Source organism: Maylandia zebra, linkage group LG22, assembly GCF_041146795.1.
Source record: "Maylandia zebra isolate NMK-2024a linkage group LG22, Mzebra_GT3a, whole genome shotgun sequence".
In the NCBI taxonomy this organism is placed as follows: domain Eukaryota; kingdom Metazoa; phylum Chordata; class Actinopteri; order Cichliformes; family Cichlidae; genus Maylandia; species Maylandia zebra.
The window spans coordinates 12,617,658-12,631,982 of NC_135187.1; the positions used below are offsets into that span (position 1 = coordinate 12,617,658).

Here is a 14,325-nt window from a genome sequence, read left to right on the forward strand (position 1 = left end):
TGTGATGTCCAATAAAACACTCAAACTCAACAGAAATTGCTTGATTTATTTGTTTTGTTAGAAAGTGAACATGTTTAACGGTTGGACTTGGCAACTCTCTCCAACTCGTCCTTCTTCTTGATGGCATAAGAGTTAGATGAACCCTGCAAAGAGAGAGAAACTTAAGTTTAACACGCCTCACAACAGTTTCTCATATGTGTCAGCTCTGATCACTAAAAAGGTTCCAACATAATTGGCAGGATGTAATCAGAGTCCACTAAGTCTGTTACCTTAGCTGCATTGATCAGCTCATCAGCCAGGCACTCAGCGATGGTCTTGATGTTCCTGAAAGCAGCTTCTCTTGCTCCCGTGCACAGCAGCCAGATGGCCTGCAAGACGAGACGGAGCACACGTTAGTGAGGTGAAACGGGTTAAACTCCAGAGACATGACCACAGGCCAGCAGTGAAATGTATCTGAGTTGGTGATTGGCTGGGCCACGACAGACTACAGCCAATGAATAAGCAAAGACTTTTAATCTACGAGCACTCTAGCACACCAAGACAACAGAAAATGTCCAGGCGTGACTCTAGCCTCGTTTAACACATCAAATACATGAAAAAACAGTGAACCTTTTCTAATTTATTTTCATGCTAAAACTGTTGAAGATGGTGTTGGACAAAGAGGTTTTTCAGCATGGAAGCATTTTTTTGGTACTTCTGTCCTTTTTGACAGAAGGACACTGGCACTGATGATAATCAAGTATTTATTTACTTACACTGGAGAGGCTATTAATGAAATTGTTAAAAATAAGACTGCCACAATCTAAGAGACTAACTGCCTTTACTGTATTCTATATGCCCAACAAGGTGAGAAAAGACTGAACCTCGCAATTTCTAACGATCACTAATAGGAGGGGTTAAAATGTTCAGCTAAGTGAAGCCAAACTGAACTTCTCAGTTTAGCTTCGCTTCATATTTTCTGTTTTGATCTTTCCGCTTGAGAACCACTCTTGTATGCAGACCTGACAGTAATAAAGGTCATGTGCAAACCAGGAAAAAAACTGAACATGCATCAAACTTTACATGTCCTAAAAGATGCATTAAAGTCATCTAGTCACATGATTAGACATCAACAATTACGTGGAGGTAGAAAAAAAATTGTGCGTTTGTTACCTGGTTGACTCTGCGGAGGGGTGACACGTCAACAGCCTGCCTCCTGACGGTACCAGCACGACCAATACGGGTGGAGTCCTCACGGGGTCCACTGTTGATGATGGCATTGACCAGGACCTGCAGGGGGTTCTGGGAACAAAGAGGTTAAGAAGATAATTTTTTTAAAATCAATCCATAACATGTAGTGACAGAGATCCATTAGTCTGGACACCATCTGAAAGCTGACACAATCTGCTGTTAATCCTTGTGTTTGCTCCCAATTTTCTTACTCAAAGTTTAAAGCCAATATCACATTTACCCTTAAATATGCAGATTAATTCTGGACCCTTGTCTGCTTGGCAACAACCACTGCAAAACTCACTAAAAATAATAAACAATCCAGCAACTGTCTAAAAAAAATGTTTTCAATGCTGAAATACTGTCTTAAAACCCAGATGGAATTCAAATTTGAAACATTTTCTCAGCACGCCGTGTCTAAATTAAGTTATTTATATTTTAGTTATTATTGAAAACTGCTCATACCACAGTAAGATCCTGTTCTCTGTAATTTTCAATAGTGTTTTTCATCGCATAAGGAACCATTTATTTTCTGTAGTTATAATTAAGAATCTCTTTAACAGTGACACATACTATAGCAGTGCTATGAAAGTACCTCTCCAGTCAGCAGGTGGATGATCTCGAAGGCGTGCTTGACAATGCGAACGGTCATCAGCTTCTTGCCGTTGTTGCGGCCGTGCATCATCATGGAGTTGGTCAGACGCTCCACGATGGGGCACTGAGCCTTGCGGAAACGCTTGGCGGCATAACGTCCTCCAGAGTGTGGCAGGTACTTGGCGTACTTCTCTTTCACAGCAATATAATCCTGCAGCGAAGAATGACATCTTTAAGCATCATTTTCTGTTTTAAGTTGAAAAACAGCATCGTTAAAGGCAGATATTGTGTCTGAGCCGGTGATTGACTGGGCCACATTAGACTACAGCCAATGAATAAGCAAAGACTTTTCCTCTGCGAGCACTGTAGCACACCTGGACAACAGGTGAGTGTCCAGGCGTGACTCTAGCCTCGCTTAACAGCACAACAGTGAATCTTTCACACTGCCGCTCACCTGCAGGGAGATGTCGTTGATCTGGACATCATCGGTGCTCCACTTGCCGAAGAGCTTGATCTCTGGGGTCTCAGCCACAGCGGGGGCAGTCTCCCAATCGGTCACTGAGGAAACACCACAACATTACTGGCACATTGTTTTAAAAATTATAATTTCAGGACTATAAATGACAAATATGTCTTTTCCCCCCCCCAACATTTACACGTAAGAGTTTGGGTTTGTGAAGGTGGACCTTACTGCAAATCTGTGGCCTCTCTATTACATTTCTATGTGACATAAGTCTTATAAATGGAACTTTATTTAACGAATTTGTGTATAATGAATGAAAACTACTGTAGCTTGACTGAGCTGCTACTCAATGTTACGTTCAAACAAAGTGACGTTAGCTTTCCAGCAAAAAGCAGAAAACCCCACGATTTGACACTTTAATAGGAAGCACATTTATTCATATTAATAGGAGATTGAGTAACTGTTTGGTCAGATTTAGCGAAGCAATGACAGTCACAAGTACAGCGAGGCCGGAGATGAAGCCTGCATCACGCTAACACTAGCAAACTTGCGCCACAGCGGATTCTAAGCTTACAAACGTCTATAAACGGGCGTAGGTGCGCGTTTAAATTCAGCATCAGTTAATTAGTAGGGAAGAAATTAAGTTTAATATAGACATATTTTGTGAATTAGTGTCCTGAATTTGACATCTATCGGAGCCGCTACTCAACGTGCAGAATCCACATGTGCTACAGAGCTAGTCGCATGCTAACGCTCAGCGCTGTTGTGCTGATACGGAAACATTCGGAGGGAATAAAAACGCCATTTCGACTAAACTGAAGTTTTCTGTACGAATTTCCAGGACAATGGAAATCCACAGTGATTTTGGATACGCGTCCGTCCCTTTTTCACGATTTATGAAGCAAGTAAAAAGTAAAATTTTCACTCACTTGTGTCTGCCGTTCTGTACCACACTTCTCTGAGACGGAAAAGGGCCTTTTCGGGGCGCCGTGTACAGATATCCGGTCCGGCGTTTGGCTGCTTCCGGCGTACAAAAGCTTATGGGAAACGTAGTCTTTTTTTTTTATGTCATTATACATTAATAAAGCTGCTGCTGGCCTTTTAACTTTCACAATTGCTGTAAAAACAAGCAGTTATATTACATCATATTTAATATTATTTAGTTTTAGTTATTTTTCTGTTTAAAAATATGTTTTAAATTAATTTTGATTGATTCAGTCGTGTACTCTAGAATATTCTTCAGCTAGTGATCACTACATTTATATTTTGTATTTTGCTCAGTAAAATGGCAAATTATATATATATATATATATATATGTATGTATGTGTGTGTGCGTGAGTGAGTGTACGTAAGGCAAAAATACATTTTGTAGTCTTAACAAACTGGAAAAGTCCGTATTTGATATGACCACCTTTATTCTTCATCTCAGCCTGAAGCCCTTTTAGACAAGCTTTCTTGTCATTTCTTTAAGTAGTCTTCAGGAATATTTCTCCAGGTTTTTTGAAGGCTCTTCTTTGGAAAACAAAGGCAGCAACGCCTTTGTTTTCTGTCAGGAGAATCCCACAATGTTTCAATGTTGAGGTCCAAACTCTGGGGAGGCCAGTCCATGACTGATAATGTTCCACTGTGTGTGTTGTTGTTGTTTTTTGTTTTTTTTAACAAGTATGCTTTTAATGCACTGGCAGTTTTTTTGGGGATCATTGACATGCTGAAAAATGAAGCTCTTGACAATCAGATGGACAATCAAAATTTGACCATACTGTTCTGTATTCATATTCAATCAATTTTGACAAGATTCCCAATACCACTGTCTGAAAAGCAGCCCGAGACCATGACAGAGCCTCCACTGGCTTTACACTTTGCTTTAAACACTCATTGCAGTACCTCTCCCCTGACCTCCATACAGATAACAATTTGAACCCAAAAGAAATCTAAATTGTTTTTTTTTTACTGACTCATCTGTTATGTGCGAGAATAACAGTGGTTCATCCAGTAAATTTTGCGCATTTTTGTGCTTGAATAACTCACAGGTCAGGATTAAGCAGCTTAACAAAAAACAAACAAAAACATTCATCTGGAAATGATCAGGTACAAGGACTGGATTGCAAATGAGTCAAAAAGCAGCCGATGTCCAAAGAAAAACTCTGCAAGTCCTTCAGAAAGCCTGGAGAACTATTGTTCAAGAGCCTTTAAAAAATTACAATAAAGTCTGGGTCCTTGGAAGCAAAATGTACAGAAAAAAATCATCTGGTTCACAAGACCAGTTTTGGCTTTATTTATGTGTGTTGTTAACTGACAGGACAAAGCACAAACACAAACAATGCTCAAAACCGTCTTTTATTGAAGACCTGACAGCATTTGACACCTGTTCATTTATAACACAAACACGGTAGAAACAGCTCTGGCTTTGCACGAGCATACATGAACAACAGATGCAATAACATTAACATAGTAGCTTGAACACAGATAAAACCATCCCTATCTCAACAACATCCCTTCTCTTTACAATGTGCAATTCATCCTTAACCATTAAGTTTCTTTTCTGTTTTATCTTTCAAATACACGCTCCGCTTTTTGTCCTTTTGAGAAATATAAGAACGACAAGTATAAATTAAAAGTATTACAAATGAATCCCTTAAACAACAGAAAAGAAGGAACATGAAGGTTGCTAAAAGGCCTGAGATATCTAAATGTGATGGGAGGTTCGGTGGACCAGTAAACACTAACATATCACAGCCACTCTCTAGTCTTATTATGCCCAATGCCACCCCTCCCTATCATTGTTTTTAGCACCGTCACTAAAGGCAGTGTGTTGTAGCACTTTGGTAATGGGCATGAAATACTGAGGCATGTAGGGGGGAAAAATTAAGGCTTCATCTACAAAAGCGATGGAGTAAAGCTCCAAAGCACTGCATGATAGTTACAATAAACTGATGATAAGATCGGAGGCTCACTCTGAATTAGACACCGGGGTTAAAGATGGGGGAATGAAAAACATATAAATGACTCAACGCGAGACGAGCGGGGCAGTAAGTCTCAACATGTAGACGACTTAACGTCGCTCAGGCACTGTCGTGTTTGTGTGGCGGCTTTGAGGTATGTTTGATGGAGCAGACGCACACTGTCTGATACACTGCATGCTTTTAAAGTGATAAACTAATATTTTTATTCAAATAAAAAGGGGCATGCCGCCAACTTTGCTGATACAGCAACACTGGTGAGCTCAGCTGGACAACTACAGCTCACTTACCTCAAAGCCCGCATTAAAACTGGAGGTTTGCCATGAAACAGGCAGGAAGAACGTAACAACAAACTGGACTCACACTTGTAAATAAAATTCAACATATCCTTAATCCTCTGCTACGATGACTGCTTGCACTCTTGTCCCTTGCAATGGTACAATGAAAAATTGTTGGAGTGCTCCTTTAAAGTCAGAAAAGCAGCTAAAACCCCTTCTGACAGCCATCAGCAAACAGGCAGCGATGTGCTGGATTTCTCCAAAAGCAACAATGTGGGTTTTTTAAAATAAATACGTGAAGGAGAAGTGTAACATTTTGGGAAATGTGCTTTTTTTCCCTTTTATGAATCAAGCCTTGGTCGAGATAATGCTACAGGTTAGATTATGGTAAAGGTTTCTCCAGAAAATCTCATCCTTTCAAGCAGTTTGAAAAGATGTATGGAAATCCCTGATCCCTGTACTGATACAACCCACCCAAACAAGAACAAGACGTGCACGACAAGCCGAAACTACACCGCAGACAGTATAAAACATGGACGTATCTCCAGGGTTGGATAAATTAATTCAGTTCTGAAGGTTTTATTGTTTAAAAATGTTAGTTTTTATTAGTTTCAATCTATGTAGACATCCACAGTCTCAGTAAACATGTCCGTCCATCATCATGTCCTCTATTTTTTTTAATTCGTTTTAGTTCATTTTATTTTATTAATATGTAGTTTTAATTTTTAGTTTAGTTTTAGTTATAACAACCTTAGAAACGTACATCTTTCATACCATCTACGTATGACGGTGAGGGCCGGACTCACGTTGTTCGCAAAGGTGACATCAGTGGGAATAAATGGAGAGCGTTAGCTCAACATAGCAGCTGAAAGCCACTAGCCTGGATCTGTGTTATCATTAAAAATGAATTAATGAATTGCATTAAATCTGCCTACCAGCACTCTTAAGCCCACTGAATAACATGTTAAATGTTTTTTTGTTAATGCACCCAAAAATCTAATTGTGATGGTGATATTTTTGGGGTTTTAAAATGCTGGCAACATTATGTTGGTAGCTGGACTCCAGGAAATATCTGCAGATTAACCATTCCTCCAAATGTTTCTTACATTTATAGAGTACATATTATTTATTAAAGCAATCTGCAGTGTGATACTTTCTACTCTCCTTAACCTCATTTTTATTTTGTATTCTGTTTTTTGTTTTTTTTAAATCACTGTCTATGTGTGAAATCTCACAGCATAAGGTCCTCAGTAGGCACCTGTGATACTTTTACCACTTTTACTTTAGCTATGTTGTTTAATTATTGCAGACTGAACTATTTTGTACTCTTTATTATGCTATTATAAAACAAAATTTGAATACAAATCAACAAAGTATCCATCTATCAATCTGTCAATCATGACTGTAGCCTTCCTGCAGTACCTTCTTAGCCCACTAGTAGTCGCCACTAATAGTTGCCAATGTCATTTTACACTTACTTTATTCAGACAAATAAAATAAACAAGTTAGTGAGTGAAGTTAAAAGTGCTGGTTTTGTCCTTGTCACACACAAGCAGGCTAGATGTTTCCCTTTATTTCCATTATTTGTGCAAAGCTAAGCTAACCTGCTTCTGGTATAGCCTAACATGTACTGTACACATAAAAGAGAGAGAGGTAACAAAATTTTTCCCCTAATGTTAAACTTTCTCCTTAAATGTTAAATAAGATGAAAATGAAAGACGGTTTAAAATAAATCCTGACATCACCAAATGATCTTTCACAGCTGTAATCCCCCCAAAATATCAGCTCATGTCCTACAGAAGACACTATAACCGAGGCTGTAGAGGTCGACCGTTTTTGTGTGTTTTTCTGTGTGTCCGTCTGCATGTGTGTGCTGTGAAGAGGTTTTGTGCTACACCAGCCACTTCTCCATGCATGTGTGGAACACGGTCTTGTTGGAGTGCCACCAGATGTGCTGAACGCCGGGAACAGAGCAGAGGATCAGATCTCCGCGAGCCGCCAGCGTCTTCAGCCCGAAAACATCTCTCAAGTACAGCTGGAAAAAGAAAACACAGCACAAGGGAGTCATTAATAAATCTACCGCCTCAGATTTTTGGTGGGGTTGTGCATGTATTTTTCTATTCTTTAGAAACAAAGCACATGCCTTGCTCTGGGAGGAGCACCTCCATAAATGAGACATAGATAAAAGATGGCTCTGCTTTATGACAAACCCATTAACGTGTCAAAGACATCAGAACAAAGATCTTTTTTTGTTTTGTTTTGTTTTTGTGTTAAACTGAAAAACATTTTAGTTTCTCATGATTTATTCTGGTAAGAATCATGGTTTCTCCTTTTTATAATTTATATATTTATTCATCATTAGATCTCTGCCACAGTATGTCTTTCTCCTGTCTTCTTCCCCTCATCCCAGCTGGTCACGGTTCCTAAGCCTGATTTTACCAAAAGTTTCTTCCTCTTAAAAGGGAGTTTTTCCTTCCCACTGTTGCCAAGTGCTCGCTTATTGTCTGATTGTTGGGCGCCCTTAGAGGACTGTTATTGTGAATTAGTGTTATATAACTTATTTAGAATTGAATTAAATGACCTAAAAACAGATAGAAATAAATGAAAAAATGTATTCTGACTTTCACTCACATCTTGGTGCTGCATTTCAACAACCGTCTCGTTGTCGTCATAAAATCCAAACTGGCTGTAAAGACATGAAAGCAGTGTGTTAGCATCACATGAGAGTCATCAGATCATCCACAGTTACACGAAGCAAGATGTCATTGACAGCTGTGACCACAAAGAATAAACTGAAATCCCTTTAAAGCAGAAAATATGATGCAGCCTTGTTTGATCTAAAGTCTTATTTTAATTATTTTAGCACCACAATGAGTTTAAATATATTATTTTTGTAAAATTTCGATCTAAATTCATTTGTTGCAACTTTCACAAAGTCCAAAAATCTTTTTAAAGATATCCATGTGTGTGAGATTTCAGGGAAATAAAATCAGAGGATGCTGTCACCTCGACTGCCAGGGCGTGATGACTCCATCGTCCGGTCCTCCAATCAGTACCAGCTTTTTGATTTTGAGGAAGTTCTTCTTCCATTCTGCAGATGGCAAATAAAACACACCTCATGGCTACTGTGCACTTTATCTGAGTCATTTTGATATAAGTAATTACTCGTTACACTGAGTAATTTTTGATAAGGGTTGTTGTTGATTGTTCTTTTTCTGACCTGTTGAATTTGGGTTGGGTCTCTCACTGTTGAGCAAAGCCAGATAATCACTGCTGTTGACATAGAGGTCTCTGTGGTGGGGGTCTGCAGACAGGTGAAAAGCAAACACAATATCAAACTGCTCGTTTATGATTTTAAAGTCCGAAAAGGCAGGAAAAAAAAGAAATTTGACGACTTCAAAATCTGTGAGAAAAAAGTAATCCTGGAGTCTCACCATTCCAATAGTTGCAGATGGATATCATCTGACCTAATGCGGTGTAACACAAGTGGTAGAGGTTTGACTTCACAAACTGAGGGAAGAGGTACTTTAAGTAGTCTGTGTCTGAGGGGAAAGAAAGAGGAGCGAGAATGATGACCAAGTCAGAGAATAAATCAGTCCACAGCACGATAAAGTATTTCTGCAGTCTTTCTCTTCACATTGCTTCACAGCTTTCTGCTAACTGTGTCAGTCTGCTGACTGATGCTGGAAATAGCTGCGAGCTCTGGCTTGTCACCAGAGCAGCAAGAGTGATATGAAGCAGTAAGGCTTTGAGCTAAAATTCTCTTAAAAAAAACAATAACTTATAAAAACAGGTCCAACAACATCAGTCTTACTAACTCATTGTTGGGTTTTTACACCCTAATTTACGATTTTGCTGATAATTATCAGGCAGCTTCTCATCGTGAGATCATGAGAGTTTTCATTTTACAGCTGTCAGATATTGACACTGGTTCACTAACAGGGTATTAGTAGATTCTCAACAGAGAAATACTGATTGCATTTAAAACACGCTGCTGAACTAAGCTCTCCATGTTGGACCCACCTCCGTACTGCCCGGCTTGAGGTGAGGACAGGGAGATGAAGGAGTGGACGTTGTGGTCAGACAGAGTGGAGAGGATCCCTCTGCAAACCAGACCGCCTGTAAGAACATCAATAAAGACACATGTTTGTGTAGCTTTTCAGAGAGCAAGTCCACCTTCCAACCTTCTCATTGAATGTTATATAACCCACTTAGATAAAAAAGTGCCTCACAGAGCAGTGACAGACAAATAACTGGTCAGCTGACTGTGCGTATGTCAATTTCCCAGTGCTCAAAGGTCTTATATCCAGTTATTTTGATTGCAAACTCCATTTTTGATCATTAATTCGTCAAACAAACCTGAAGAGAGTTAGCAACCCACCTCAATTTTTTTTGACAGGCTAATTCAAATCAGGAAGTCAAAATCTCTTTGCAAATCAACACATCTGTTTAGCAGAGAAACATCTGTTCTCTCGTATTAACACATGTTTTAACCTTGTATCATTGTGACGTTTTAAATTCTAACAACACCTTTATTATTTTTAGTTATTTTTAGTCTGTTTTATTTCACTTTGTTGAATTTATTGAGCCATTTTACTTTATAGAGACACTCTATTGTGTTACAGTCAGCTTTTTGCATCAGGTTCTGTACTTTATTTAGAATTTTAGTTTAAATATGTTTACATAAGCTCCTTTTGAGGACTTTATTTAAGCTAACTTGAATGTTGTGACCATTTGTGCTAGAGTCAAAATTTAAACAGTTTCAGAAAGAAGAGGAGATGGTTTTACAGGGATATTTGGTGCATCGCAGTAGCACAAAGCAATAATAAGGTGCTGCTGTCTGAACACAGGCAGAAATAAATTAACTCTTCACTGGTCTGATGAAGAGCAGCTTTTCCTCTGTAGAAATGTGAAAATTGAAAATAAATCAATATTAATAATTTAGTTAATAAATAAAGTTTGAAGTTGAGCTTTTTGATTTTTCCGTTCTTGGGGTGAAATCTTGTGTGATATCAGGTTTTACTCCTGTCCACAGTTTTTGTTTTCGCAACCGGTTTATTTGAAATATTCAACGCATTGCACAGTTTGGATTTAGAACCCGTCTCACCAATAAAATCCAATAATCACATTTTTCTGACACAAATCTTAACATTGTGGTTAACCAGACAGAGCTTCTACCAGTGAAACTCCGTCTGGTGTCCAGAGATTCTTTAAAGATCTGATCTCCTATCCCGATCCTCCATTTGCCACCAGCCAGGAGTTTTTTCCATCGTCTGTGATTTCTCAGTGAACATCTGATTAGGCTCAATTGTCTTGGTGGATGTGTTTCGGTTGAAGTCTGGAGAACCCGTCTTCCCAGTTAGTCCACCAGGTTATGCGTGTTATTTCTAGCGTCAATTAGTTTTAATGAGCGTGGATTGGCTTATCCTATTCAGACACGGAGGGGGCTCGCCCAGGGCAGGTTGCACAACCATTCACACCCATATTCACACCTATGGGCTATTTTGACTCACCAGTTAACCTGACATGCATCTCATTGTACTGTAGAGTGAAATTCAAACTCGAGCTAGCAGTACATTAGTCAGTGTGGCGCTAAGACTTTGTGTCATTTTGTCATTTCCTCTCACAAAGATGCTCAAGTTCTGAAATACTCGAACGAGGTGTAGAAGCTACTTTTGGCTCGTCACAGCAGGTAGGCCCACATGTTTGAGACACTTTTCCTTACACAATCCCAAAGAAATGCGCGTCTCCTCCCAGGATCGAATGTGTAAACCACTACACCACTGAGCCACTCATGCGACGGTGACAAGTAAACATTCCACAATCAAGATAATGCTTTTCTCATAAAGACAAACTATTTTATCAAGAAGCACACAGAGTAAGTCCATGTTTTTTTCTTTTTGGTGTGCTCTCTTTTCACAGAAACATGCTGAGTGAAGAGAATCTTGTTTGCATTACTTGTTCCTCGGGGGGAAAATTTACATTGAAATACAATATGGCGTTGCGTGGTAGGAATTTCCAGCAGCTGACTGAAGCAGAAATCCTAAAGCAAACAGATCATTAAACACTCTTCCTGAAAATAAACCTTCACAGCTAATAGTGTCGCTCTGATATCTCCCTCAGCGAGATTGCCAGAGAAACCATGGACACATAACTGCAATTTGCACTCGCTCACCTTGAGAGTAGCAGATAAAGTGGACCCCATCTGCTGCGTTTTGCATTATTGGGTAGATAGCTGCCTTGAATCCCTCCACCTGTTTCCACATGGGCTCCAGGCTCGCGCCCCTGTCAAACAGGTCGATGACGGTCACGTTCGTCCCTGGATGAGACTGCAGAAGGAGATGGTTTCGCATCATTTAACAGGAAAAACTCACAGGAAGCACAGCGTCTAAGCGATTTGTCATATTATAGCATTGAACAGCTACAAGAATCAGCAACGTGCCCTCAGTAACTTCAGATGCCGGTGCTGTCAGTTATCCTTGAGGATGTTTAAGCTTCTGAATCACTGAACTGCAAATTAACTAAAGCAGAAAAAACAAGGCCTCAGATCCGCTTTTGGTATTTTAAGCCAACCACAAAGGTCTCTTCTGTGGTTTCCAGAAAAAATAAATAAAGAGGAACCTAATGTTGGTTTTAACCTCTTAAACCTCTCCTGACATGTCCACAGAAACTCCAGAAATATCAACACACAAGTTACATCAGCCAGGTATGGAAGCTTGTTCCTGACACAGAAAACAAAAAAAATCATTTTTATCTCAAAATCTAAACTTCAAACTTCTCAGAAAATAACTCAAAATTGAGAAAATTATTTGAAAATCAGTTGAAATTTTGAGATAACTAGATAACACTTTTTTTCTGAGGCAGAAACAAGCATACATAGCCAGATCATCTGGTGAGAGTTTGACAGTTTCTATAGGTGTGTGTGTGTGTGTGTGTGTGTGTGTGTGTGTGTGTGTGTGTGTGTGTGTGTGTGTGTGTGTGTGTGTGAGGAGGTTGTAGTAGAAGATTAGTAGTAATTAATCACTTTATCATTGTGAGTACTGAGAGACTTCAAGGTGCTTTAGTGTATCTATTATAAAGAACATTATTTTTCTTCTACACTCGCAGTCCAGAACAGGTTTATTTCAGTTAATTAAACCTCAATAATTAAAACTAAGCATGAGAAATTTAACAGAAACAAAAATACAATTTGGTAAAGTAACTGACAGGATATTATGCACTTACAAAAAGTCGCTAAAATAAAGCAGAACGCTTTAGTCTTTGTCATTTTCTCCCCATCTGTGAGCAAAGCCAGCCTGAGGAGACTGTTTTTAACATATTTAATCTTACCCCAGACATATGCAATAAAAATTACAGGAAAACCAAACACAGCTCTGGAAAGTAACTTAATGATAGTAATAATACAGTAATAATACAACTCTGATCGGTGTTATATTACAGCACAATAACTTCTCTATAATGAGCCCGTTAATTGTATGATTGCTGCTTTATTTCTACATCAACAAAGCAGAAAGTACTTCATATTAAATCACTAAATAATGTATTACCCTTACCATAAAGCTCGCTAACAGCAGATGCATATTGCACGGTCCACGTTTTGCTGATAAACATGTGGTGATATAACCTGTAAGGCCTGCAGGATTTACTGTAAAATACACCTTAACTATCCCCTGAATCAGCCTCTCCGTTAGCCCCGACACTCACCTCGTTAATGAACCGCTGTAAGTTTATAAAATCCCCTGAGCTGTCGAACAAACCGTGCACGATGATCACCGGCTTGTACCCGACCACCGAAGCCCAGAGACACGCACCGAGCAGCGGCCACAGCAGCCCGGCTGCCCCGCTGCTGCTTCTCCTCCTCCTCATCCTCAAGCTGGCACAACCGAAACCCTCCATCACAACTTAAAGTAATAAAGGCGAGAAAAGGTGTTGTAAAAAAATAAAAGCATTAAACTGTTGGGTTTTTGCTAATGTGGCATTATTCTGGGTCCAGTTGTGCTCCTTTAGACGATGCTGTTTCACGGCCAGCGCTTCTCCGTGAGAGTGCTCAAAACACTCCAGGAAAAGCAGAAACACTCCACAGCTGGTCCCTGCTTTTTGTTTTCGTTTGTTCCGGTTTTAAATTACAGGTGAAGCGGCCGCTACTGGCGTCATTTCCTGCTTCCGCTCGTCCAATCAGCGGGAAGCAGAGCGCTGCCCCACAGGGTCACGCGCAGATACAACATAAACAGTTAGACTGTTACACCGTGACGCGAGTATGTAACATAACAAGCTTTGTTTACTCTTTAATGTGCAGCTTTAACAGTGTCTCTCTGATTTTGATCAAATTCATTTAATGCTGGGCTGTGCAACTCAAATATTTTAATGCTTTTAACACAGTGTATTTATTTGTTGCTGCCAATAATGTTATAATAAAATGCAAATACGGTCTTCTGCTCCTTGTCAGCCATCAGGTTAGTTAGCCAGCAGCTGCTTGTACGCCTAGAACTCAAGGTCCCACAGGACCTCAGCCCTGTTGTTTTCAACCACCTTGGTGGTGTTTCCCATCAGGGAATTCTAGTCAGTATATGGACAGATGTTCCTGTACGCTGCCCCAGCCACCTGGTTGTGCCTCTCAACTTACACGGGTCCAATTGCGTCTAACCTTCTGCAACTATATGTTTGATAGTCTCCAGGGCACCTTATCAGTCTTTAGCTTGACCCCTGCCTCTATGGATCTGGTGCTCAAGGGTTGTTCATGCGCTGTCCCTTAGATTGGTGGACAGAAGGCCATGCTATCTATCTCAGACACCATCTGCCTTTATAAATATTGTAACATTA

General features: G+C 39.7%; 2 protein-coding genes and 2 non-coding genes across 4 annotated transcripts; all 4 read right to left on the bottom strand.

Annotated features, from left to right (window-relative positions):
- Positions 1–26: 26 nt before the first annotated feature.
- On the bottom strand, positions 27–3,298 carry rps5 (ribosomal protein S5). Its single transcript, XM_004548986.2, has 6 exons — positions 3,196–3,298; positions 2,258–2,361; positions 1,805–2,014; positions 1,153–1,281; positions 270–368; positions 27–143 (listed from the first exon to the last, which is right to left on the bottom strand). Coding segments are annotated over exons 1-6 (612 nt in total). The 5' UTR covers positions 3,197–3,298; the 3' UTR covers positions 27–74.
- LOC111501624 (small nucleolar RNA SNORA3/SNORA45 family) lies at positions 446–577 on the bottom strand. Its single transcript, XR_002721592.1, has one exon. It is a non-coding gene; the product is annotated as a small nucleolar RNA SNORA3/SNORA45 family (small nucleolar RNA).
- On the bottom strand, positions 2,087–2,219 carry LOC111501625 (small nucleolar RNA SNORA3/SNORA45 family). Its single transcript, XR_002721593.1, has one exon. It is a non-coding gene; the product is annotated as a small nucleolar RNA SNORA3/SNORA45 family (small nucleolar RNA).
- A 1,288-nt stretch (positions 3,299–4,586) lies between the features above and the next one.
- On the bottom strand, positions 4,587–13,641 carry ppt2b (palmitoyl-protein thioesterase 2b). The gene is made up of 8 exons (XM_004548987.6): positions 13,210–13,641; positions 11,681–11,834; positions 9,529–9,624; positions 8,940–9,047; positions 8,726–8,809; positions 8,512–8,596; positions 8,137–8,191; positions 4,587–7,540 (listed from the first exon to the last, which is right to left on the bottom strand). The coding sequence occupies exons 1-8, from the start codon at positions 13,399–13,401 to the stop codon at positions 7,397–7,399; spliced, it is 918 nt and encodes a 305-aa protein (XP_004549044.1). The 5' UTR covers positions 13,402–13,641; the 3' UTR covers positions 4,587–7,396.
- Positions 13,642–14,325: the final 684 nt, after the last annotated feature.

What these genes read in the sequence shown, in the direction of transcription:
- rps5 (XM_004548986.2), bottom strand. An exon ending in TCAACGACATCTCCCTGCAG is followed by an intron (nt 2,015 to 2,257) that starts GTGAGCGGCAGT and finishes TCTTCGCTGCAG; the next exon opens with GATTATATTGCTGTGAAAGA. An exon ending in TCCACCTGCTGACTGGAGAG is followed by an intron (nt 1,282 to 1,804) that starts GTACTTTCATAG and finishes CTTTGTTCCCAG; the next exon opens with AACCCCCTGCAGGTCCTGGT.
- ppt2b (XM_004548987.6), bottom strand. Translation starts at nt 13,401, where the DNA reads ATGGAGGGTTTCGGTTGTGCCAGCTTGAGGATGAGGAGGAGGAGAAGC. An exon ending in CATCTGCAACTATTGGAATG is followed by an intron (nt 8,810 to 8,939) that starts GTGAGACTCCAG and finishes ACCTGTCTGCAG; the next exon opens with ACCCCCACCACAGAGACCTC. An exon ending in TTGAAATGCAGCACCAAGAT is followed by an intron (nt 7,541 to 8,136) that starts GTGAGTGAAAGT and finishes TTCTTTTTCCAG; the next exon opens with CTGTACTTGAGAGATGTTTT.